This window comes from Lynx canadensis, chromosome C2 (genome assembly GCF_007474595.2).
Source record: "Lynx canadensis isolate LIC74 chromosome C2, mLynCan4.pri.v2, whole genome shotgun sequence".
Taxonomy (NCBI): domain Eukaryota; kingdom Metazoa; phylum Chordata; class Mammalia; order Carnivora; family Felidae; genus Lynx; species Lynx canadensis.
Genome location: NC_044311.2, coordinates 45942605 through 45961352, shown reverse-complemented (window position 1 = coordinate 45961352; position 18748 = coordinate 45942605). Strand labels below are relative to the sequence as shown.

The 18748-nt window shown below is 37.3% G+C and overlaps 1 protein-coding gene across 1 annotated transcript in view; it reads right to left on the bottom strand.

The window, feature by feature from the left end:
• The window catches only part of MED12L (mediator complex subunit 12L), a 338860-nt gene that overhangs the window by 21006 nt on the left and 299106 nt on the right, over nt 1-18748 (bottom strand). Inside the window, 3 exon segments of the mRNA XM_030330501.1 lie at nt 773-1002; nt 2681-2770; nt 15581-15792. Of these exon segments, the coding sequence (XP_030186361.1) occupies nt 773-1002; nt 2681-2770; nt 15581-15792 (532 nt within the window).

The window sequence follows — 18748 nt, the reverse complement described above, 5'->3', positions numbered from 1 at the left end:
TAGCAACTGGCCTCCAGGACCAGCTACATAATTTCTGGGTTTCAGTGTGAAACAGAAACACAAGGTTCCTTGATCAAAACAAGTAGGATTTTCAAGAACGTGACAGGAGAGCATTCAATTAAGCCTGGGGGCCTTCTATAGCACAGCACACCGTGTAACAGGTGTGACGGAGAAATTAAACTTTTCATTTAACTTTGATTAGTCTAAACTTAAATAGCCATGCATGGCTGGTGGCTACCATGCATGATGTCTATGGGATCCAAGTACAGCAAGAATGAAGAAAGAGTCTTTCACCATCCTGTTTTGCCAACCATACCTGCAGCAGAAAAGGGGATGACAAGATAACAAACTCTTACGGGCACCATGCACAACGAGTATTCCAATGACAGACTTTACAGCTCCAAAGTATCCTAGTCAGGCAATGCTAACAATCATCACCAATTTTTTCATAGTAAGATATTGTTAGCCAAACATCTGTTTAAAAGAACAGAAACACTGGAGCTAACATGTTAGCATTATCTAAACTATTACATCCAGACTATGGCAGATGTGAGTTAAACCTCAGAGGCCTTGAATGAAATAAACAAGATGGGGCACTGCTGATTTTGATCCTCTGTCTGGATGCTACTAAAAATGAGATGACACAATGCAAATTATATGCAAATATGCAAGCTCATAAAAACAATTATAAAGCGCCACGCCCTAGACAATGCATAACAAAGACAAGAATTTGAGTGTCTACTATTGAAATCATTATTTCTACATGTATCACCTCTGAGAGCTGGTCAAGGGCTGCAGGTACGGTGACGCCTGCTGCTGAACATAGCCACTGGGCTGCTGCTGCATCTGTCTGAGTCTTTCCATTAGCGCCGGGTTGGAATGTGTGGCCGGATAGGTCCTGGAGTTATAGCTAGGAGACAGGACCACGCCACCAGCCTGCTGCTGAGGGGTCTGCTGCAAAGGCATCTGCGTTCCATACATCGTATAGCCCTGGGGCATGGTCTGGAGGTATGGGCACAAGGAGTAAAATTAATGTTTCAGTAAGCACCACCTTTGCTATCACTGAGTCATAGGAGGCAAAAACAAACCCAGAAGGAGCTCCCTGAAAGCCACTGTTCTCTAAAGCTCTTATAACTCAACATATGAGGAAGACTACTCTGGAAGCAAGAGGCTAGCAAGAAAGCTATAGAATGAACTAGGTGGATAATGATTCACCAGAAATTTCAATTAAAAATAAAAATGAATCCTCATTTGGGTTAAGAGATCAGTTTTAGAATCAGTTGCTTGTTTTGAGGGAAAGGAGGATATATTTCTTTATAGAAATTATCAGGTAAGCATCCAAACCTGAAGTACACAGATGACATCAATGTTCAACAGATCCCAAGCATAATTAATTTCATTTCCAAAATTAGAAAGAAAAGCTATCCGTGTCCAATGTACATTAAAATTATAGAGTACGCTTTCCTGATACGGGACTATACCTCCTTGGAGCTGATGAATTTGCCTGTAGTGACTAACCAGTTACCAAAACAAATAAACAGACAAACAAACAAAACCCAAAAAAACCCAGACCAACCAATACCTTAACCAGAGAGTAAGGTATAACTGGGGAATATTCGATATCCTCTAGACCTGGATGGGCTACACCCTTTTTTTCAGCATTCTACCAATACTCTGAATATTTAATTTTTCTATTCAATATTACTATATGAGTGTTTATATCTTAACACCTAATGTAAATTAAAAACTGTAATAAGGTTCTGCTGGGTGACTACAATTTATAGAATGGAATGCTGATTTAAGAAGAAACCTGCTCTTCAATCCTCAAAGAACCACATTCTAGGGTAGTTTCACGGCTCTGACTCGGAAGACACAGTAATGACTAATCAACTTCCAGCTGACAGGATGCAAGGATCTGGCTGTGGGGCTCGGCACGTCTGAGAGCCAATCTCAGATTGCCTTTCCTCTGTGGGCATACTGTGACATGTTAGCCCCACGAGCTGTCTTGCCAACATCCCCGGGCTCCTAATTATGAAAGGGACAAAGTAAAAGTATACAGAAGCAGAAACAACAAAATTACTAGAAAAAAAATAGCTCAAGAGTTGCATTATATTAAGGCAAGTCCATCATTTGTTGAGTGGCTACCATGGATCTGGTGCTGTGCTGGTTCCACAGGTTCTTAAATTCTCACAATGCTCATCTCTATTTGACAAAGAAGGAAACCAAGACAGAATAACATGCACAATGTTACATAGCTAGAAAGGTGTCAGGAATTGTGCCAAGGTCTAATTCCAAGGCCAATTACCTTCTCGCTCTACCATGATTCTCTGTAAACCTATCTTTCAATAGGATAAATTCAATCATGAATTACATCAGTATTTATTATAATGTAAAATAAGTACTCTGGGACTGTTAAGCATTTCAACACCTACCATCATCGTTAATAGAGTGATTAGATTTTTAAATCAAGAACTCTTTAAAATGTTTTATGCTCTTCATTCAGTCTGAAGGTTTGTTCATCACTGGTGATGCATTTTTTTAAGATGTCAACTCCAATCTATAAGCAGAAGTACTACCTTCTAAACCCCGTAAGGGAGCTGATATCCTATTCACTTGGTTTCCCACTTCAAATAAACAACATTAAAAATCCCAGCAGCATCTACAAGTCAAATGTGGGTACCTGTGCTTGCTGCAGCCCTGGATACTGGGGGAGCTGAGGGGAGGGCCGTGCTTGTGCAGCAAAGAGAGCAGCCTGGTCCCCTGGCGGGCCCTGGAAAACAAAGCCAAAGCAAACTCTTGATCATAACAGCAAGAACTTGATTTGCACTCCTGGCTAAGAACCCTAATAACCCATGACACCAAATCTTATTAGATGACTACAGAATTTGGAGTTTTCCAAACAGCATTAAATAGAACTTTTTCTATGTGTGTAGAGACTATTAAACTTATCATTTCTGCCAAAAACTATAGATGTCCCAACAATAATACATAGATAAATACAAGCCAAAATAACCAACAGTCTACTTATCAGAGAGGCTCTGAAACAGCTCTGCTGTACACCCCAGGATACAAATGCCACTTTCGAGTGAAAGGCATGAGGCTGTGTGAAATCTGAAAGCACGGAGTTGTACCATTCTGTGCCCATAAAAAAAGAGAATACGAGGTACAAATTTCATTGCTTTTTAATGAAGGTTCTTCACGGTGACCTACCAATTGTCTATTTAACCATGTGGTCAAGAGATGAATTTGCATCTCCTATGACTAATCATCAATTAGAATAACTATCAATAAAAATTCACAATACATTAACTGCAAATGTAACTCTGACAATAAAATAAAACCAATTAACATCTGCTCACCAGTCTTAATTTAATATATGTTTGCCCTTTGAAAAATAATCTAAGAGCCACTGTGTGTGTTTTATGTTATGGTGTCAGAAGCTATTTCATGGAAGCTTGCAGTAATCATCATGGAAAGAGGTCTAGTTTCCAACCATCCCTAGATTTTTACAGCACTTACTAATTACACAGAATGGGGTTTATTCCAAAATATTTTACTCTTGTCTTACAGATGTCCACATTTTTCAAAGTGTTAAATTATAGTTATATAAAACCATTTAATGTGCTTGGAAAGTAGTGTAGATTTTTCTAGCAGGCAGGAAGTGACAAGCATTTAGCTTTAGAGGGTGAACACCAACAATTACTGAACATCTATTCTATGCCAGAGACTGGACTTCTTGTTCTCACCCCCATTTTCTCACAATAAATCTGCAGGGAAGAGAGTATCGTCCTCACTTACATTCTTCAGATAGAAGAAGCCAGGCTCAGCGAGCTTAAGCAGCTTAGCAAGCTCATTGAGCTAGACCTGGCAGAGCTATTATCTGAACGCAGGTGAGTCTGATCCCTAAGGCCAGGGCTCTTTCTGTTAGGACAAGATGTCTCCATATGCAATATTAAAAATGGAAATATTTAAATCCTCGCTTGGTACTTATTCTTTACGGATATACAGCCTTTAAAACTCACTCCAACAACAACAAAAAAAAACAAGAGATCTATAAAGACTTCTTACTGAAATGCTGAAACGAAATGCATATATTATATAGTAAAATCCTTTCTCGGTTCCTCATATAAAATCACTTGAGGGCATTTATGAAACTTCAGCCTTTCCTAAGGTGACTATCCACCCATATATGGACCAAATACAAAATTTCTGAGAGTGCGTATAATAGCTTCAACAAGAATCTACATTTCCAGAATAGGGTACCATGAAGATATCCTCAGGCTTTAGCTGGTTAATCTAAGTGCAACTGTGTCTATATTTATATGTACTTGAATCTAAGGGAAATATCCCAAACTCCCTCTATGAAAACTCATTCCATGGCAGTGTGACCATCCAGGCCCTACCACTATTCCCCTCCCAGACTATTTGAAAGGTTTTTGATTTTTCAAACACTATGCCTAGAAGTCATTAAATCAACCACTTCCTTAAATGCTACTCCTTAAATCAGTGCTCCCGGACAGTGTTGTACAAGGTCCCTGCAGGATACGATTTTCCTTCTTTGTGGGGGACAAATATTTTCACATTATCATTTTACAGAAGGGGGAAAAATAAGTTACTTATATATTTGAGTTAAAGTCATGATATCCAGAAGTGGTCTACAATTCCCACATCCTGCTTTGGTTTAAAAGGAAACAAGATGTGATCTGTATATGACGGCTACATGCAGATGCATAAAGATGTTTTCAAATTCTTCACTCTTCCTTTGCTCAGTGAAGAACCCTATGAAGTGAACTATGACTTACATGTGGAGAAACCTAGAATACTAATAAGGTAAATATGAGTTACCGTGCAACACTTTTATTGACAAGTTACAGTTGCAATCATGGACATTAAAGAAATATGAATTTAAAACTATTCTACATAAAAAGAAAAATCACAAAATTAACATTCAAGGAAAACCACTAACTTTTGAAGAAGCAAAGAGAAAGGGATAAGAAATTTCAGAGACAGGTTTTACACTGTAAAATTCATGCATTCTTTGTTAATCATTTTTTGCCTAAAGGGAAACTATTTATTTATGGACATACTGTATACCTCCTACCTCCAGTTTTTCCCCGACTTAAGTACAGTAGGTAATAATTGAGATACACACTATCATTCCTGGGAAAATCAAACACTTTGAGTTGGCCACCAGTCCCCACGTGGTCTGTGCATAGCTGTATCATCATGTTTCCTTGAATGAAAAATATCCCATTCTCTCCCACCAAACTAAAATGCCCTATTTTTGTTTTTCCTGAGAATAATGCTAGGAACATTATGTCAAACATTCTGTCAATTTGTAGAAATAGTTGAATGTGTTGAATAAAGAATGAATAAGGAAAGCTCTTCAGTAATTTGAAAGACTTTACAAATGCTAACCAAGGGCCATAATGTGGGAATAAGCAAGGATACTAAAGACAAGATTTAGTAAGTTTCTTAAAGTTGGCAGGGGTAGTTTTGCTGCATCAAATCAAGAACAGACTACGTATTATATCATCCAAACAAGGACAGGCAAGGACAAGAGGTACAGAGTGGAACCATGCTTGGCAAATCAGGAAATATGGTCACCTTAGTTACACGTAATCCATTTATCCGTTACTTTCTGAAAACTTTCTAAGATTTATTTTTAAGCAGTTTCTAGCATGGTGTCTGGCATATAGTAACAGCTCAATAAATACTATTGAGAAAATCTAAGACTCAATTTAGTTTATCTGTTAACGAAGAGTTCTAGAAGTAAACTGGGATTTATATTCAGCATATATTAGTTTACCAAGTGCTTTTCAATTGCCCCATATTTTTTAGCACAATCTTTTATTTCGAAAATTCAGTTTAATTATTAGCATCTATCATTCTAATGATTACTTCTTGTTACCCTGCATCAGTATCTGAAAATTAGCTCCATTTCTCCCTCTTGATTTATTCTGCCTAACTTAAAACAATCAAAGGTAACATTAACTTCATATTTTTGCAAAGGATATTCAAGAGGCTGGTTTTTGACCGAATATTTGTGCCTAGCCAGCTGCCATTCGCCTTTGAGCACATTACTGGAAGAGAAAATAAGACATGTTTGTGCCCCTGTTCAAGTCCCCATGGCTCAGATACCCAACTTACATGTGCTAAAGGAATAAACCACAATTAACTGGGAAGTTCTGATAATCACATACACTCAACTCTACATTGCTCTCTGAGAAAAATTCCTACGTGTGGTCTCTCAAGTTCATTTCTATGCATTTTGCTTCACGCTTGCTTCTACAGAAGAAACGTAAATCCAACGCATTTTACAAAAAAAAAAAAAAAAACCCACTTTCTAAAAGATTCTTAAAAAGCTGTGCTATTCAATAGTAACTAATTTTCCTGGCCTTTATGAGAACAACTCTCTCTTCCTGCTTTATTTGTAACTAGACAAGAGAAGTATCTGAACTCAAAGAGGTGTTGACTCAAAGTCCTTTTGCATAATTTGAAATAATTTGCATAACTTGAAATAAATGCATCCAGTAACTTTAAAGTTCTTGGTAAATCATCATTTTCATTCTTCTGGGTCTTGTTCTCTTCATTTAGCAATTACTCCCCCTTAGTCAACTGAACAAATGTGAAGACCTCTTTCCGAAAGAGTTGGTTAATCCTACAATAGGCAGACAGTAAGCATTACAATCAGCAGCATCTCAGGAGCAGGGATTTTTCTATTCACTCAGTTCACTAGCAATGATTTGAAATCCCTACTTAGTAACTTTTCAAGGGTGTTTCGGTGTCTCAGAGAGACAAGTTGTACCTGAAAAACCACAGCCAGATTTTGTGACTTTCTGATAATGCTGATTGAAGGATAATAAGTCAGTGGGTAATGTTTTATGAGTCACCTAGCAAAAAGGGTTTTATTTGTTAGTACTAGTTTGGAAGATACTAATGGTGCCCAAGGCTAAAAACACATGGTGTGAACCAGAAATTATGGTCATAACATCACACTGGTGTATTTTGATTACAGACATAGACACAGAGAAAATTCTATAATTACAAGAGGTCCAGCTGACCAGTTATGCTTGATTCTTTATAACGCTTTCATATAAAATTAAAGTTGGTTGGGAATCAACTAACAGTAACATTAATGGCTGGAACAAACTGAATCATTCTAAAATAAACACCTCACACAATAATGAACTTTTACAATATATTCTGTTAATATGCCCATAAATGATGAATATATGATTGGTTTAGTATATACATTCATGACATTCTTAACCCTGGAGAATATTAAAGGAAAATAAGAATGGTGAAAAGGACAGCATAGACATATATACACATTTCCATTATTTTGAATGAAAGCATAGAACCCGTTGACTTTAATACTTGAGAAATATTTGGCGTCAAAAAAGTAAAATCAATGATTGATGCAAATTTTCTTTTATCCAAATTACATGATCATCTGAACAAAATGCCCAAAAGCAAACATAAGCTATCTCCAAAATATTTTTAACTTGATAAAGTTTAATTCAAGTTTTTTCAATAAAAACCTCACCTGTTCTCTGCATACCACAAAGCGTCAAGAAAAATTGACAGAAAAATTGATTCTTTTCAGAAATCTCCAAACTTTGCTGAATAGCTATGAAAGAAATTGCCTATATAACAAGTATTTAATAACCTAAATATTTTCAGAGTTTGAATATGCATTACAGACATTTTCACCAACGTATAGAAAATGTTACCCATTAAAATTGGCAGTGAAACAAGTTGACTTACATTCACATCTGAGATGTGTGCTCTTTTTTATTCTAATGCTTCTTGGGTTTATGTTGTGAGTTGGCTACCTGATACAGAAACCTATAAGTAATTTAATGCAAAACATGCATTCTTAGCTAGCCCAGGCAAAGCAGCAGAGGTGAATGTCTTATGACATGCATGCACAAGACCTGTGCTCGAAAAAACACCTTCTCCGTACCGGAAAGAAAATAGAGATGATGCGTTCTGTTGAGAATTTCAGAATAGCCAGTGGGTGGGATGTGATGAGAAGGGTATGTTTCATAACCACAGTTTTCATTATCTTGCACTGGCCTATGAATCAGCATGCCATGCGTTCCTCTGCTAATGATGTGAATTACCACAAAGGGAAGCAAGAGCTCAGGAAAAGATGCGTTCAAAACTGTAACTGAGATGAAGGTGCACGAACTGGTCTATGTTCCCAAGCCCAGGTCATGAATGTCCATTGGTGTCTAAACCGTACACATAAATGATGAAAATCATGAGGCAATCAAAGGAGAAAACTTTCAGAAATAAATCCCATTAAATCAAACAGGGCCGATGCATTCATGATTCTGTGTTACAGTCTCAAACATAAACCAAGTGAATAACAGTGAAATGAAGACTATAATTTTTACCAACTATAGAGGAATAACCCACTTCTCACTTTGATGTTCAAAGAGTAATGCTACAAAAGTTTACTTAAAAAAAAAAAGAAAAAGAAAAAGAAAAAGGAATGACAGCGGGGGTGTTACCATTATGTTGTCAAAGTCTTCCAGAAGGGAGACAGCAGAGTTACAGAAGTCCTACAGAAAGGGGACAGCAAGAAAACGGCAGACAATACAGATAAGATTTTTTTTAGCCTAGTGATGTGTGTAGCCACAATACATATGTAACAGTTCATTTTAAAACAATGTTTCAGGGAGTCAAGACTTAAAAACCCAGGCCCTGCAGAGGCTTTATTAATTCATACACCAAACACTGTACTATAGACTGGACATAAATGGTATTCATATAATGGAAGAGCACAACCCAGAGGTTAAATGCAGACATAAAAGAAGCAGAGGAGCTATCAGACAGACACTTACGGTAACTAAGGGATGTTGGAACTCCACTGGGAGCAAAACGGGTGCCAGAGTCCTTGCTAGCCTACAGTCAGTGGGAAAGCTCAGAACACGTGGGGCACATTAAACGCAAAAAAACATTAAGTGAACAAGTCAGTGGGGTCATACATTGTTGGAGGATGAAATTAGCTCCATCCTCAGGAAGTACACATGAAAACTGGGCATTAGGTCAATCACTCATTCAATCAACCAAATCAGACAACAAATATTTACAGGGCCACCAGTGTTTACAAAGGAAGAGGGAATCTGGTTTAGAAAAACATCTGATTTGTTTCCCCAAAAACATTGGGGAAAATTCCTATTTCTCAGGGAAATAATTCACTTGTTTAGCCACTTTTATAAACGGAGTACAAGTGACATTGTCTAAGATGTTAAACATTTTCTGCCCACTGAGTTTTAGAGATAGAGATAAGGCAAAGGATTACCAACCCTAATAGGAAAAAGTATTTTATTATACTAAGGACTAAAAACTATAGGAAAAATTCCCCAAGGAAGTATCTCTTCTCACTCTTTTAGGCGTAGGTATATAATTCATGGCATCTGTACATTTGTATTTGGATCCGACGACCATTCTATTAATCGTCCACTCTCATCACCCCCTAATCTTGTCTCCTCTCTCCTAATAATCAAGCTGTGTACACTATTTTCTAAACTATAGGGACCCAATCATAATTTCAGCAAATAAAATGCACATCTTCCTCATCATTCAAAAAAAACGGAGAAATGCCAGATATTAATAACCAAAGCACCCACTTCCCTGGATGTGGTCGTTTCTATCCAAGGAACAAAATAATAGGGCTCAGGACATATATACTAGTTCAGGGGTTTTCTCTGAAGTTCATTTTTGCCATTGAGATGTGTTTAAATTATCCACTGTAGGAGAATGCATTAAAGGTAATTACTACAACTAACGATGTGTTTCAATAAGGCTATTCTGCCTACCTTTAGCAAATAATAAAAGTATTGTGAAATGCGCTTATATTATCAGGAAAATTACAGAAGGGAAACCTTGACTAGCTAATACAGTTAAAAAAAAAAGATGCCTAAATTCACAGATAATTGGGATATACAAATTTAAATGTCATAATATGGTACTGTTTCACCTGCTCTGAATGAGAAAGATACAATCTGACAACATCAAGGGTTGGGGGGGAGATATGAAGAAAGGAGAAAACTCATTTATAACTGAGGAGAATCATCACCACATTGGAAATCGAACCAGCATTTCCACTTGGAAGCACATACCCTAGCTCTCTCCGTATGTGCAGAAGAAACGTAAAATAGGTAACATAATAGGGGCGCCTGGGTGGGCTCTGCGGTTAAGCGTCCGGCTTCGTCTCAGGGCATGATCTCAGGGTCCGTGAGTTGGAGCCCCGCATCAGGCTCTGTGGTGACAGCTCTGAGCCTGGAACCTGCTTCAGATTGTGTCTCCCTCTCTCTCTGCCCCTCCCCCGCTCTTGCTCTGTCTCCGCTCTCTCAAAAATAAAGATTAAAAAAAATTTTTTTAATGTAACATAATATAATATAGCATTAGCAGTAAGAAAAAAATTGAAAAATAACTTAAATGATCATCAACAGGAGATGGACAAATATTAGATCAATATCCATAAGGGACTAGCCTCAACCAAGACAAATGAATAAAACTACATGTGACAAGGTAGATATTCAAAACTGGTCGAAATAAAGTTTTAAAACAATACAATAATATATGTGTGAAACCATCATATTAAGTTTCAATTCTGAAAGTAATATATGTTTATGTTGATGGTTGCAAAAATATACAGAAACATAAAAACATTCATGAGAAAGAAAAACACTAAATTTACGATAGTGATTACCTCTTTATAGGAAAAAAGGGAAACGAGAGTACACATACTGTTTTATTTTATTTCTTAGATGATCTAGAGCAAATATGGGTGGAATTTTTCAGGATTATTCAGTAAAGCTAGGTAGTAAATCCATCAGTGTTTGTTCTATTTTCTATTCTTGTATGTTTGAAATACACCACTAGAGAGGGAGGGAGGGAGAGAATAAAGGAAGGACTCAGAAATTCCAGGTGATGCCACAACCCTAGGGTAGGAGATCAATTACCATATAAAGGGTGGTCATTCAACTTAAATGGGTTTCATCAGTCCAAGAGGCAAGTTTTCAGGGTGTTACAAATTCACTTTTGCCAGGGAGCTCACTGCTCTGGGAGGCTCTGACTCAGTCATTGTTCTTTTAGTAAGTGATCTAATTCCTTCATTTAGATACACATTGATGGCACCTGCCCTGTGGTTAATAATGTAAAGTTCTTAAAGTAACCACTAGCTCTAACTGGGCACACCATTTCTGTCCTCTGTCAGAAATCTTCCTCTTCAATGTCATCAATATCCATATGATTATCTGTAGCCTATCACCAATTGCCTTCTTCCAAATTTGTCTCAGCCAATTTAAACTACATATATTGTCTTTCTTTAAATAAAGACAATTAATAAAGAAAGCTACATATATTTCTTCCTTAAAATAAGTTAGCTGGTGTTGATTATTACAAAGAACAACAAAGGGGTTTTGTGCACTAAAACGGGGAAATTAGGATAAGCTATACCACAAATCAAGGCAAAACAATTAAGTCCTTTCCATGGATCAAAACTTAAGGATGCCCTCCAAAAGCCCCTTCCCTAGAAGATTGATATAGTGGGGGTGAGGAAAGCAAGTTCCTCCTGTCAGAAGAAAAATATTGGCTCTAAAAAGAGACTGGAAAACAATTTAAGCAGCATTTTGCATTATTTTCACCAATATTTTAGATTTTGTGATGCTACATATCCCATAGGATATGTAGAAAATATAACAGCGATATTTTTAACACTACAGTTGGAATTACCCCCTCGAAAGTTTGTATTACAAAATTAGACAGTAAAAATATACCACTTTAAGAAACCAAAATGGCTATGTGGAAAAGTAAACAACATTCCTTCTTACTGGCCTCTTCCATGGGCAGCCACTGAGCACGAGTCTTATTAGGGACAATTATATGATGATGCAAGTAAAGCATTGGATGTGCTCTTAATTCTCTTTCATCTGTTTTTAGGAAAATCAAGATTTTTATGTGATAGAGATGTCCTTTGAAATAATACATGAATAATATGATACTAACAAAACAGCAACAACAAGTATGACAGCTAACATTATTTGAGCACTTACTATGAGCCAGCCACTGTTGTAAAGGGCTGTTACATGTATTAAAACATTAATTTCACAAGAACTCTGTAATGTAAATACTGCATTGGCTCCACTGTATAGATGAGGCTCTGAGGCACAAAAGGGCAACACAATCACGGCACTGAGGTCCCCATTTAGATAAGGGACATCAAGTAAGGGATGGGAAGCAGATCACTTTTACTTTCCTGGATGCAGACTAACTAAAAACAATGAAAGCAAGTTTCCTTGACAACATATCTTTATGCATACTGATAGGTAGTAAGCTATAAGAAATTACACTCAATTACAACCATTACATCAGATAATGTGATTAAAAAAACTTAACATATCCATGCTATTTAAGCATTTGTTTTCTGGACACTATACCAATGTCCTTAATACGTTCTTTAGGAATATAAGAATGATCCATAACAGAAACTTCCATGACCAACTGAGGCTGATATTCAGTTCTGCAGTGGACACAGAGTTAATTTATAATGGAACTGAAGTTTTCTTGTGCACCATCTAAGCTGGATGACTCCTATATATATCACCTTGTTTTCCATTAAGATGGAAAGAGGCAAAGAGGGTTCCATAAGGTAGGAGACATATCCAGAATCCAGGAATTTACATCCTGTCATGCCCCAGCTAGGTTTTCAGAAGAACCATAGTAGAGATCACTGCTGGAAGCAGATTCTGGAAGCACTAGAAAGGATGGCTGAGAAGGAGTTTGTGGATAAAAACCAGACTGCTAAGGATTAAGGCTACTAGCAAGCTCTAGGATCCTGGAAATAGTTTCCCAAAACACACATTCGTTTGATAAGCCTTTCATAAATTTCTACCCTCTGCTCACTACTATGTAAACATGATACAGGGTATAAGACCTGATGTCTGAAATTCTCCACATGTTTGTTACACTTAAGTTAATGGATTCCCAGAATTAGAGAATTGCTAAGGATAAGAAGATCAATGATTCTATTTCATAAGAGAAAAGATATCACAAGTGCCTATGTAGCTAGAGAGAATCCCATAGTTTAGGCATTTACTGGGTCCTGGCCAAAATGAGAATGAACATTTCTCCATCATTTCTTATCACGAAGGACATAAGTACTTAGAAAAACAACTGCCTCCAGAACCATACATTAAACAATTTATCAACATCACAAATATTCCAAATCATTCTGCTCTTATTCTAGTTTTTTAAGGATTACCACAGAATTTTTTTCTGCCACAATACCAGATTTAACTAGAATCCAGGTATATTAATAGTTTGGACATGAGAGGAGAGGAACTAACATTTCCTCAGGACCTCCTAGGTACAGGCACTCTGACAAATGCTATGTATAATCTCACTGACTTTGTGTAGGACCATTCAACCATACCACTGCACCATGCATGTACGTCTCTTCCTTAAAAAAAATGTTATTTCCCCTCAAATATCTAACACTTGAAGAATGGTAAAACAAAAAGGGTAACAGGAAGGGCGGGTGGCTTAGTCGGTTAAGCGTCTGACTTCAGCTCAGGTCATGATCTTACGATTTGTGGGTTTGACCCAACGTTGGGCTCTCTGCTATCAGCACAGAGCCTGCTTTGGATCCTCTGTCTCCCTGTCTATTCCTTTCTCCCCCTCAAAATAAACAATCATTAAGAAATATTAAAAAAAATAATAAAAGAGTAACAAGAAAAAGAAAAAAAGGGGAAAAAAGGAGTTAGCAAAAAGAATCAGAAAAAGAGGAGTGCCTGGGTGGCTCAGTCAGATAAGTGTCTGACTCGATTTCGGCTCAGGTCATGATCTCACGGTTTATGAGTCAAGCCCCGCATCAGGCTCTGTGCTGACAGTGCGGAGCCTGCTTTGAATTCTCTGTCTCCCTTTCTCTCCATCCTTCCCTGACTCATGCTCTCACTCTCTCTCCATAAAAAGAAACAAACAAAAGTAGACATAAAAAAATAAACTTATTGGAAGGCAAGTTTTACTTAGTCGTACATTAAATTAAAAGGGAAGTGAATTCATGCTGTGGGGATGGTTACTCAATGTACAGCAAGTTTTTTGTATAATCTTGACAAGGACTTGAAACAATACTATAATTATTTTTGTTCATCCCCAAGAATAGCTAAAATCCTACTGAGGTTTTTAATGGCTCACGTTTTAAAATTGCTGCTTATTTAAACAAAATAACTATTTCTTGATATCCAATCCTCATCATTTCTGTGTAAGAAGCAACTCAGGCCCCTTACCTGACACCCAGGGAGTTTGAGCAATTGCTAGAGGTCTGAGAGAGACAAGCATGCAGTGACTGGGCTTTGCATCCCCATACAATTGAACTAGTTTCCTCTTTCCTGTCCTTCTTATAATATAGGTAAAAAACAAAACCATTTTTAAGAATGTATAACTAACCCTCCCACCCTCAAACGCCCAAATCACTAAGTGGATGGACTGACTGCAAAAATGTCCTAAGTTATATAATGGACACATGCCTAGAAAGTTATCCAAAATACAAAGAATATTTGTAGAAGCATTAAAATTTCTTGCTCATCTGAAAGTTTTATGGTTTCTTTTAAAGCAGGATACACATGCAGATTGGCTACTTCCTTTGAGGTTCAAGAAAGTACCTAAATCACAGCGTTGTTGTGGGATATTGTGGGATCTAAGATAACTAACACATTTAAAGGGCTTAGAAATGTTTTGGCAAATAGTAAGTGCTCTACTGGTGTTAGCTGCTATTATCATCATCAGTAATATTTTTTAGCAAAATTGCAAAGTAGAAAAAGTATGTAGAAACTGGATTAAAAAAAAAGTCCCAATCTCACCTCCTTTTCTATTTTATTTATTTGTACAGACGTGTGGGCTTCATGAGCCAATACTATGCTGTGTATGATGGCCACCATTGTCTTGTTAAACAATCACTGTCATCTCAAAAGTTAAAGACAATTGAGTTAGAAGGCATAAAAACAGCAATATAAATTCAAGAATGAAATTGAAGGTATCTATACACTGACTATTTGTACTATATTCTTTGCTATAGGTCTTACTATTAAGCACATACTGAACATAGAATCTATGCAGGGAACTACAGGGAGAAACCTAAGAACCATCAGGATTTTAGAGATACAACTTCAGGGTAATAAGTCTACTAAAAATACATGAAAGTAAAGCTCGAAGGAGTACAGAATATGGTGCTAATTATAGGGAAAGAGGGCTCAGCGAGGGTCACTACAAGGATGAAAAACCTGCTGCTTCTAAGTAACTAGAAAGTCATCAGCCCTTGTTTTTGTTCTAAAGGCATACTTTTAATGAACTTAAGATACTTCCAAAGTTCTCATCTGATCAGTGATAATAGCAAAATACACGGGAGGAAAAGTATTTACAAGCCTGGAGGAGAGGCAAGCCTGCGCTCATATATGATTTCGGGGATACACAGGCAGGAGGGATATGCCACATACCCCACACTCATCCTCAACTAGAGGCGCTACCAAAACACAGAGGACTCCATTGCTGGATCTGGACAAACCTGCTGGAAAGGTCGAGCCTGGGCTTGCCGGAGAAGCCGCTGCTGCTGCTGCTGCTGCAGAAGCTTCATCTGTATCAGCTGCTGCTGCGATGTGATGGCGTGGAGGGGCGGCGGCTGCATCATGGCCCCCGAGCGCCGCTGCAGCATGTTGGACAGAGCTTGTTTGGTATTCGTTGGGACGAAGGAGCCCGTGGGGTCCAATCTAGAACCACCTACCAAAGCAACCAGAAAGAAGGGCTCTCTGTGCATGTTAATACAACACTTCTTCCTTGTTTTATCAAAACACAGGAACCTTACCTTCTAAGCCTTTGTGAGCAAATGGAAAATAAGGCCCGCCTCACCCCACATAAATATTAAACGTCTGTGGAGAAGTGCACAATTTCCAAATGATGGGGAGGAGTGATGTAGGAGTGAATTATAGTATTTCAGTGACTTCATAGAAGCCCCACTTCAGTTGATAACCTGAAATCCCTGAAACAGACTCAAGGGTGTAATTTTGGAACCATGTGGGTTTTAAACCCTGCAAGGCCTTCAGGAACACGTTACCTGCATAAAATGTACTGCCTTCATGGTATTTTGCCAGATGTCCTAAGTCAGTCATAGAAACTCTTTTGTAATCTTAAATAAATTTAAAGCTCATGATATTTAAGTTTTGTGACCATAGCAAAATGAAAATGCCCCTTTTGTAGAAGAGACGCAAGAAATACTTTGAAAACTTGAAAGGCTTGGAAACTTCAAACACCATGACTCAAAGACAACAAACATCTTTTTTGAAGGACAGAAATCAAACAAGAAATGTTATTTGTAGTGATCCTTGAGAAACCAAAGGAAATCCTCAACATATTTGCATATAATTTGTCAAATGCCTTTAAGAGTTTGGGAAAAAAATTTTCAACATTTGCTGGCTTCAAACTAGGTGCCAATCCTTCATTTACCAGATTTTATATACTTTAATATATGTGTAAGAAAACCTCCATATAAATATCTCACAGAAGATGTGTTATCTTTTTTCTTTTAAACAAGTTGTATGGTGAAAAAAACATTGTAAAGCTATTCACTTGAAAAACCCACATTCTTTTAAAGACACAAACCCACAGCCAGCAACGTGGTTTATGAAGTCATTCAGCAGCATTTGAAGAACATTTGGAAAAAAGAGGAAAGCCAACTCAGGTAACATACGGCAATGTAAATTTTACTGAAGAACTGGAACTATACTAATACGTAAAAACTTAATGAGCTCATTTTACAGATAAAGGAAACTCTAAGGACCAGACTACATTTCACGTTGTTTGAATTCTCCTAACGTTTCTATAATTTTGTACCTTTGAGCCAACTAAAGAAATAAAGTAACTATCCCTGAAGCCCTCTGCATATTCCTAATTACTTTTCTCACCTTCTTTCTCTCACCAAATGTTATTCTGAATATGGTGTTTAATATTCCCAAACATTTCCTTATAACTTTACCAAACTGGCATGTATACATGACAAAGAAAGACAAATTGTAGAAGGGCAAGTGGCTGGGTATATGTCTACACGTGTATACTGAGGGGGCATAATTCTTTGCATTTTAACTATGTATTAATGAAAAGCATACTGTACATACTCTTCTGTAACTTCATAGGACTCATATTTTAAAAAAATCACACATAAAAATCCCTATGTATCTTCATTTTCCTTAATACATTTTCTTACACATCCTTAAAACTCACCTAATAGCTAAGGTTCCTTAACTTATAAACCCTGCTTATAGTATTCTAGGGAAAGAGAGTATATGTCATTATGAAACAGTGAACCTTTAATTCATACAGCCCTGGTGTTTAAAAATGCTACAAATTCACAAGAACCTTAGAACTGAAAAAATAAAGTTCAAAAGAGAGAACATGCATTATTTTCCACATTATTGTCTAGTTCGCTCTTTGTGGTCTACATTCATTCACTCAAGAACCAATTTTTAAGAGCTTACTAAAAGCCAGAGGCTGCTTTAAGTTCTGAGGAGACTACAGTAAACTTAACAGAAAAAATGCCTGCCCTACCAGAGCTTACATTCTGAAAAGGGCAGATAATAAACCAGTAAGTAAGTAAAATATATAGCGTATAACCAAATGCTAATGCCACGGGGAAATAGAAAGCAGAGGGAAACAGGGTTCAGGGAAGGGCTGTGGCTTACCATTTAAAACAGAGTGGTCAGTGGAAGCCCAGTGAGAAAATGGTATCTGACCAAACCCATAGGAGGGAGGCAGTGAGCCATGTAAAATACTTAAGGATGAGCACTACAGGCACAGGAGCCAGCAGGCGCAAAAGCCCTGAGGTAGGAATATGCTAAGATCTTTTACTGAGCATATTTGCTAGGTTAGATCATCTTCTGTGTGCTACATTTTCAAAAGTTTACTTTAGGGGCTCCTAGGTGGTTCAGTTGGTTAAACGTCCAACTCCGGCTCAGGTCATGATCTCGCATACCGGTTTGTGGGTTCGAGTCCTGCGTTGGGCTCTGTGTGGACAGCTCAGAGCCTGAAGCCTGCTTCAGATTCTGTGTCTCCCTCTCTCTATGTCCCTCCCCCACTCACACTATGTCTCTTCTCTCAAAAATAAACGTTAAAAACAATTTTAAGTTATACTCTGTGTGTATGTGTATGATATAAACCTTATTTCATCACTCAAAGAAGAATGAACATTTTTATCCATTTTCTTTACTATAGTCTCTTACCACCCAAAACAGAGTCTGGAACATTATGAAGTTCAGTACATTTTGTTGAATAAATAATTGAACCCCCTACCCTATGAGGGTATATATTAGCATGTCCATTTTACAGATAATCAAGCTGATGCACAGAGAAACTAAAACCCAATATACAGTAGGAGAGTGGTAGAACCAGACTTGAACCTAGATGTATAACTTCCAGACCAGCCCTCTTAACCACTAATTTAGATGGCGAAATATGGATTCTCCCATGAGCCAAGAATAAAAAAATGTCTTTTCTAGGCCTCAAATGTCATACTTAAATTACAGTAAAAATCATAACATGCAGAGTAAGACCTCAAAATAAGCTACTCTGTTGAAACAAAAGCAAATTTTCTTCTAGAAAGAAAATTAAATTCAGTTCTAAGAGATTTTTTTATTTAGGACATGTTCATTTCAGATATAAAATATACTTGGGCTTGAATTAAAGC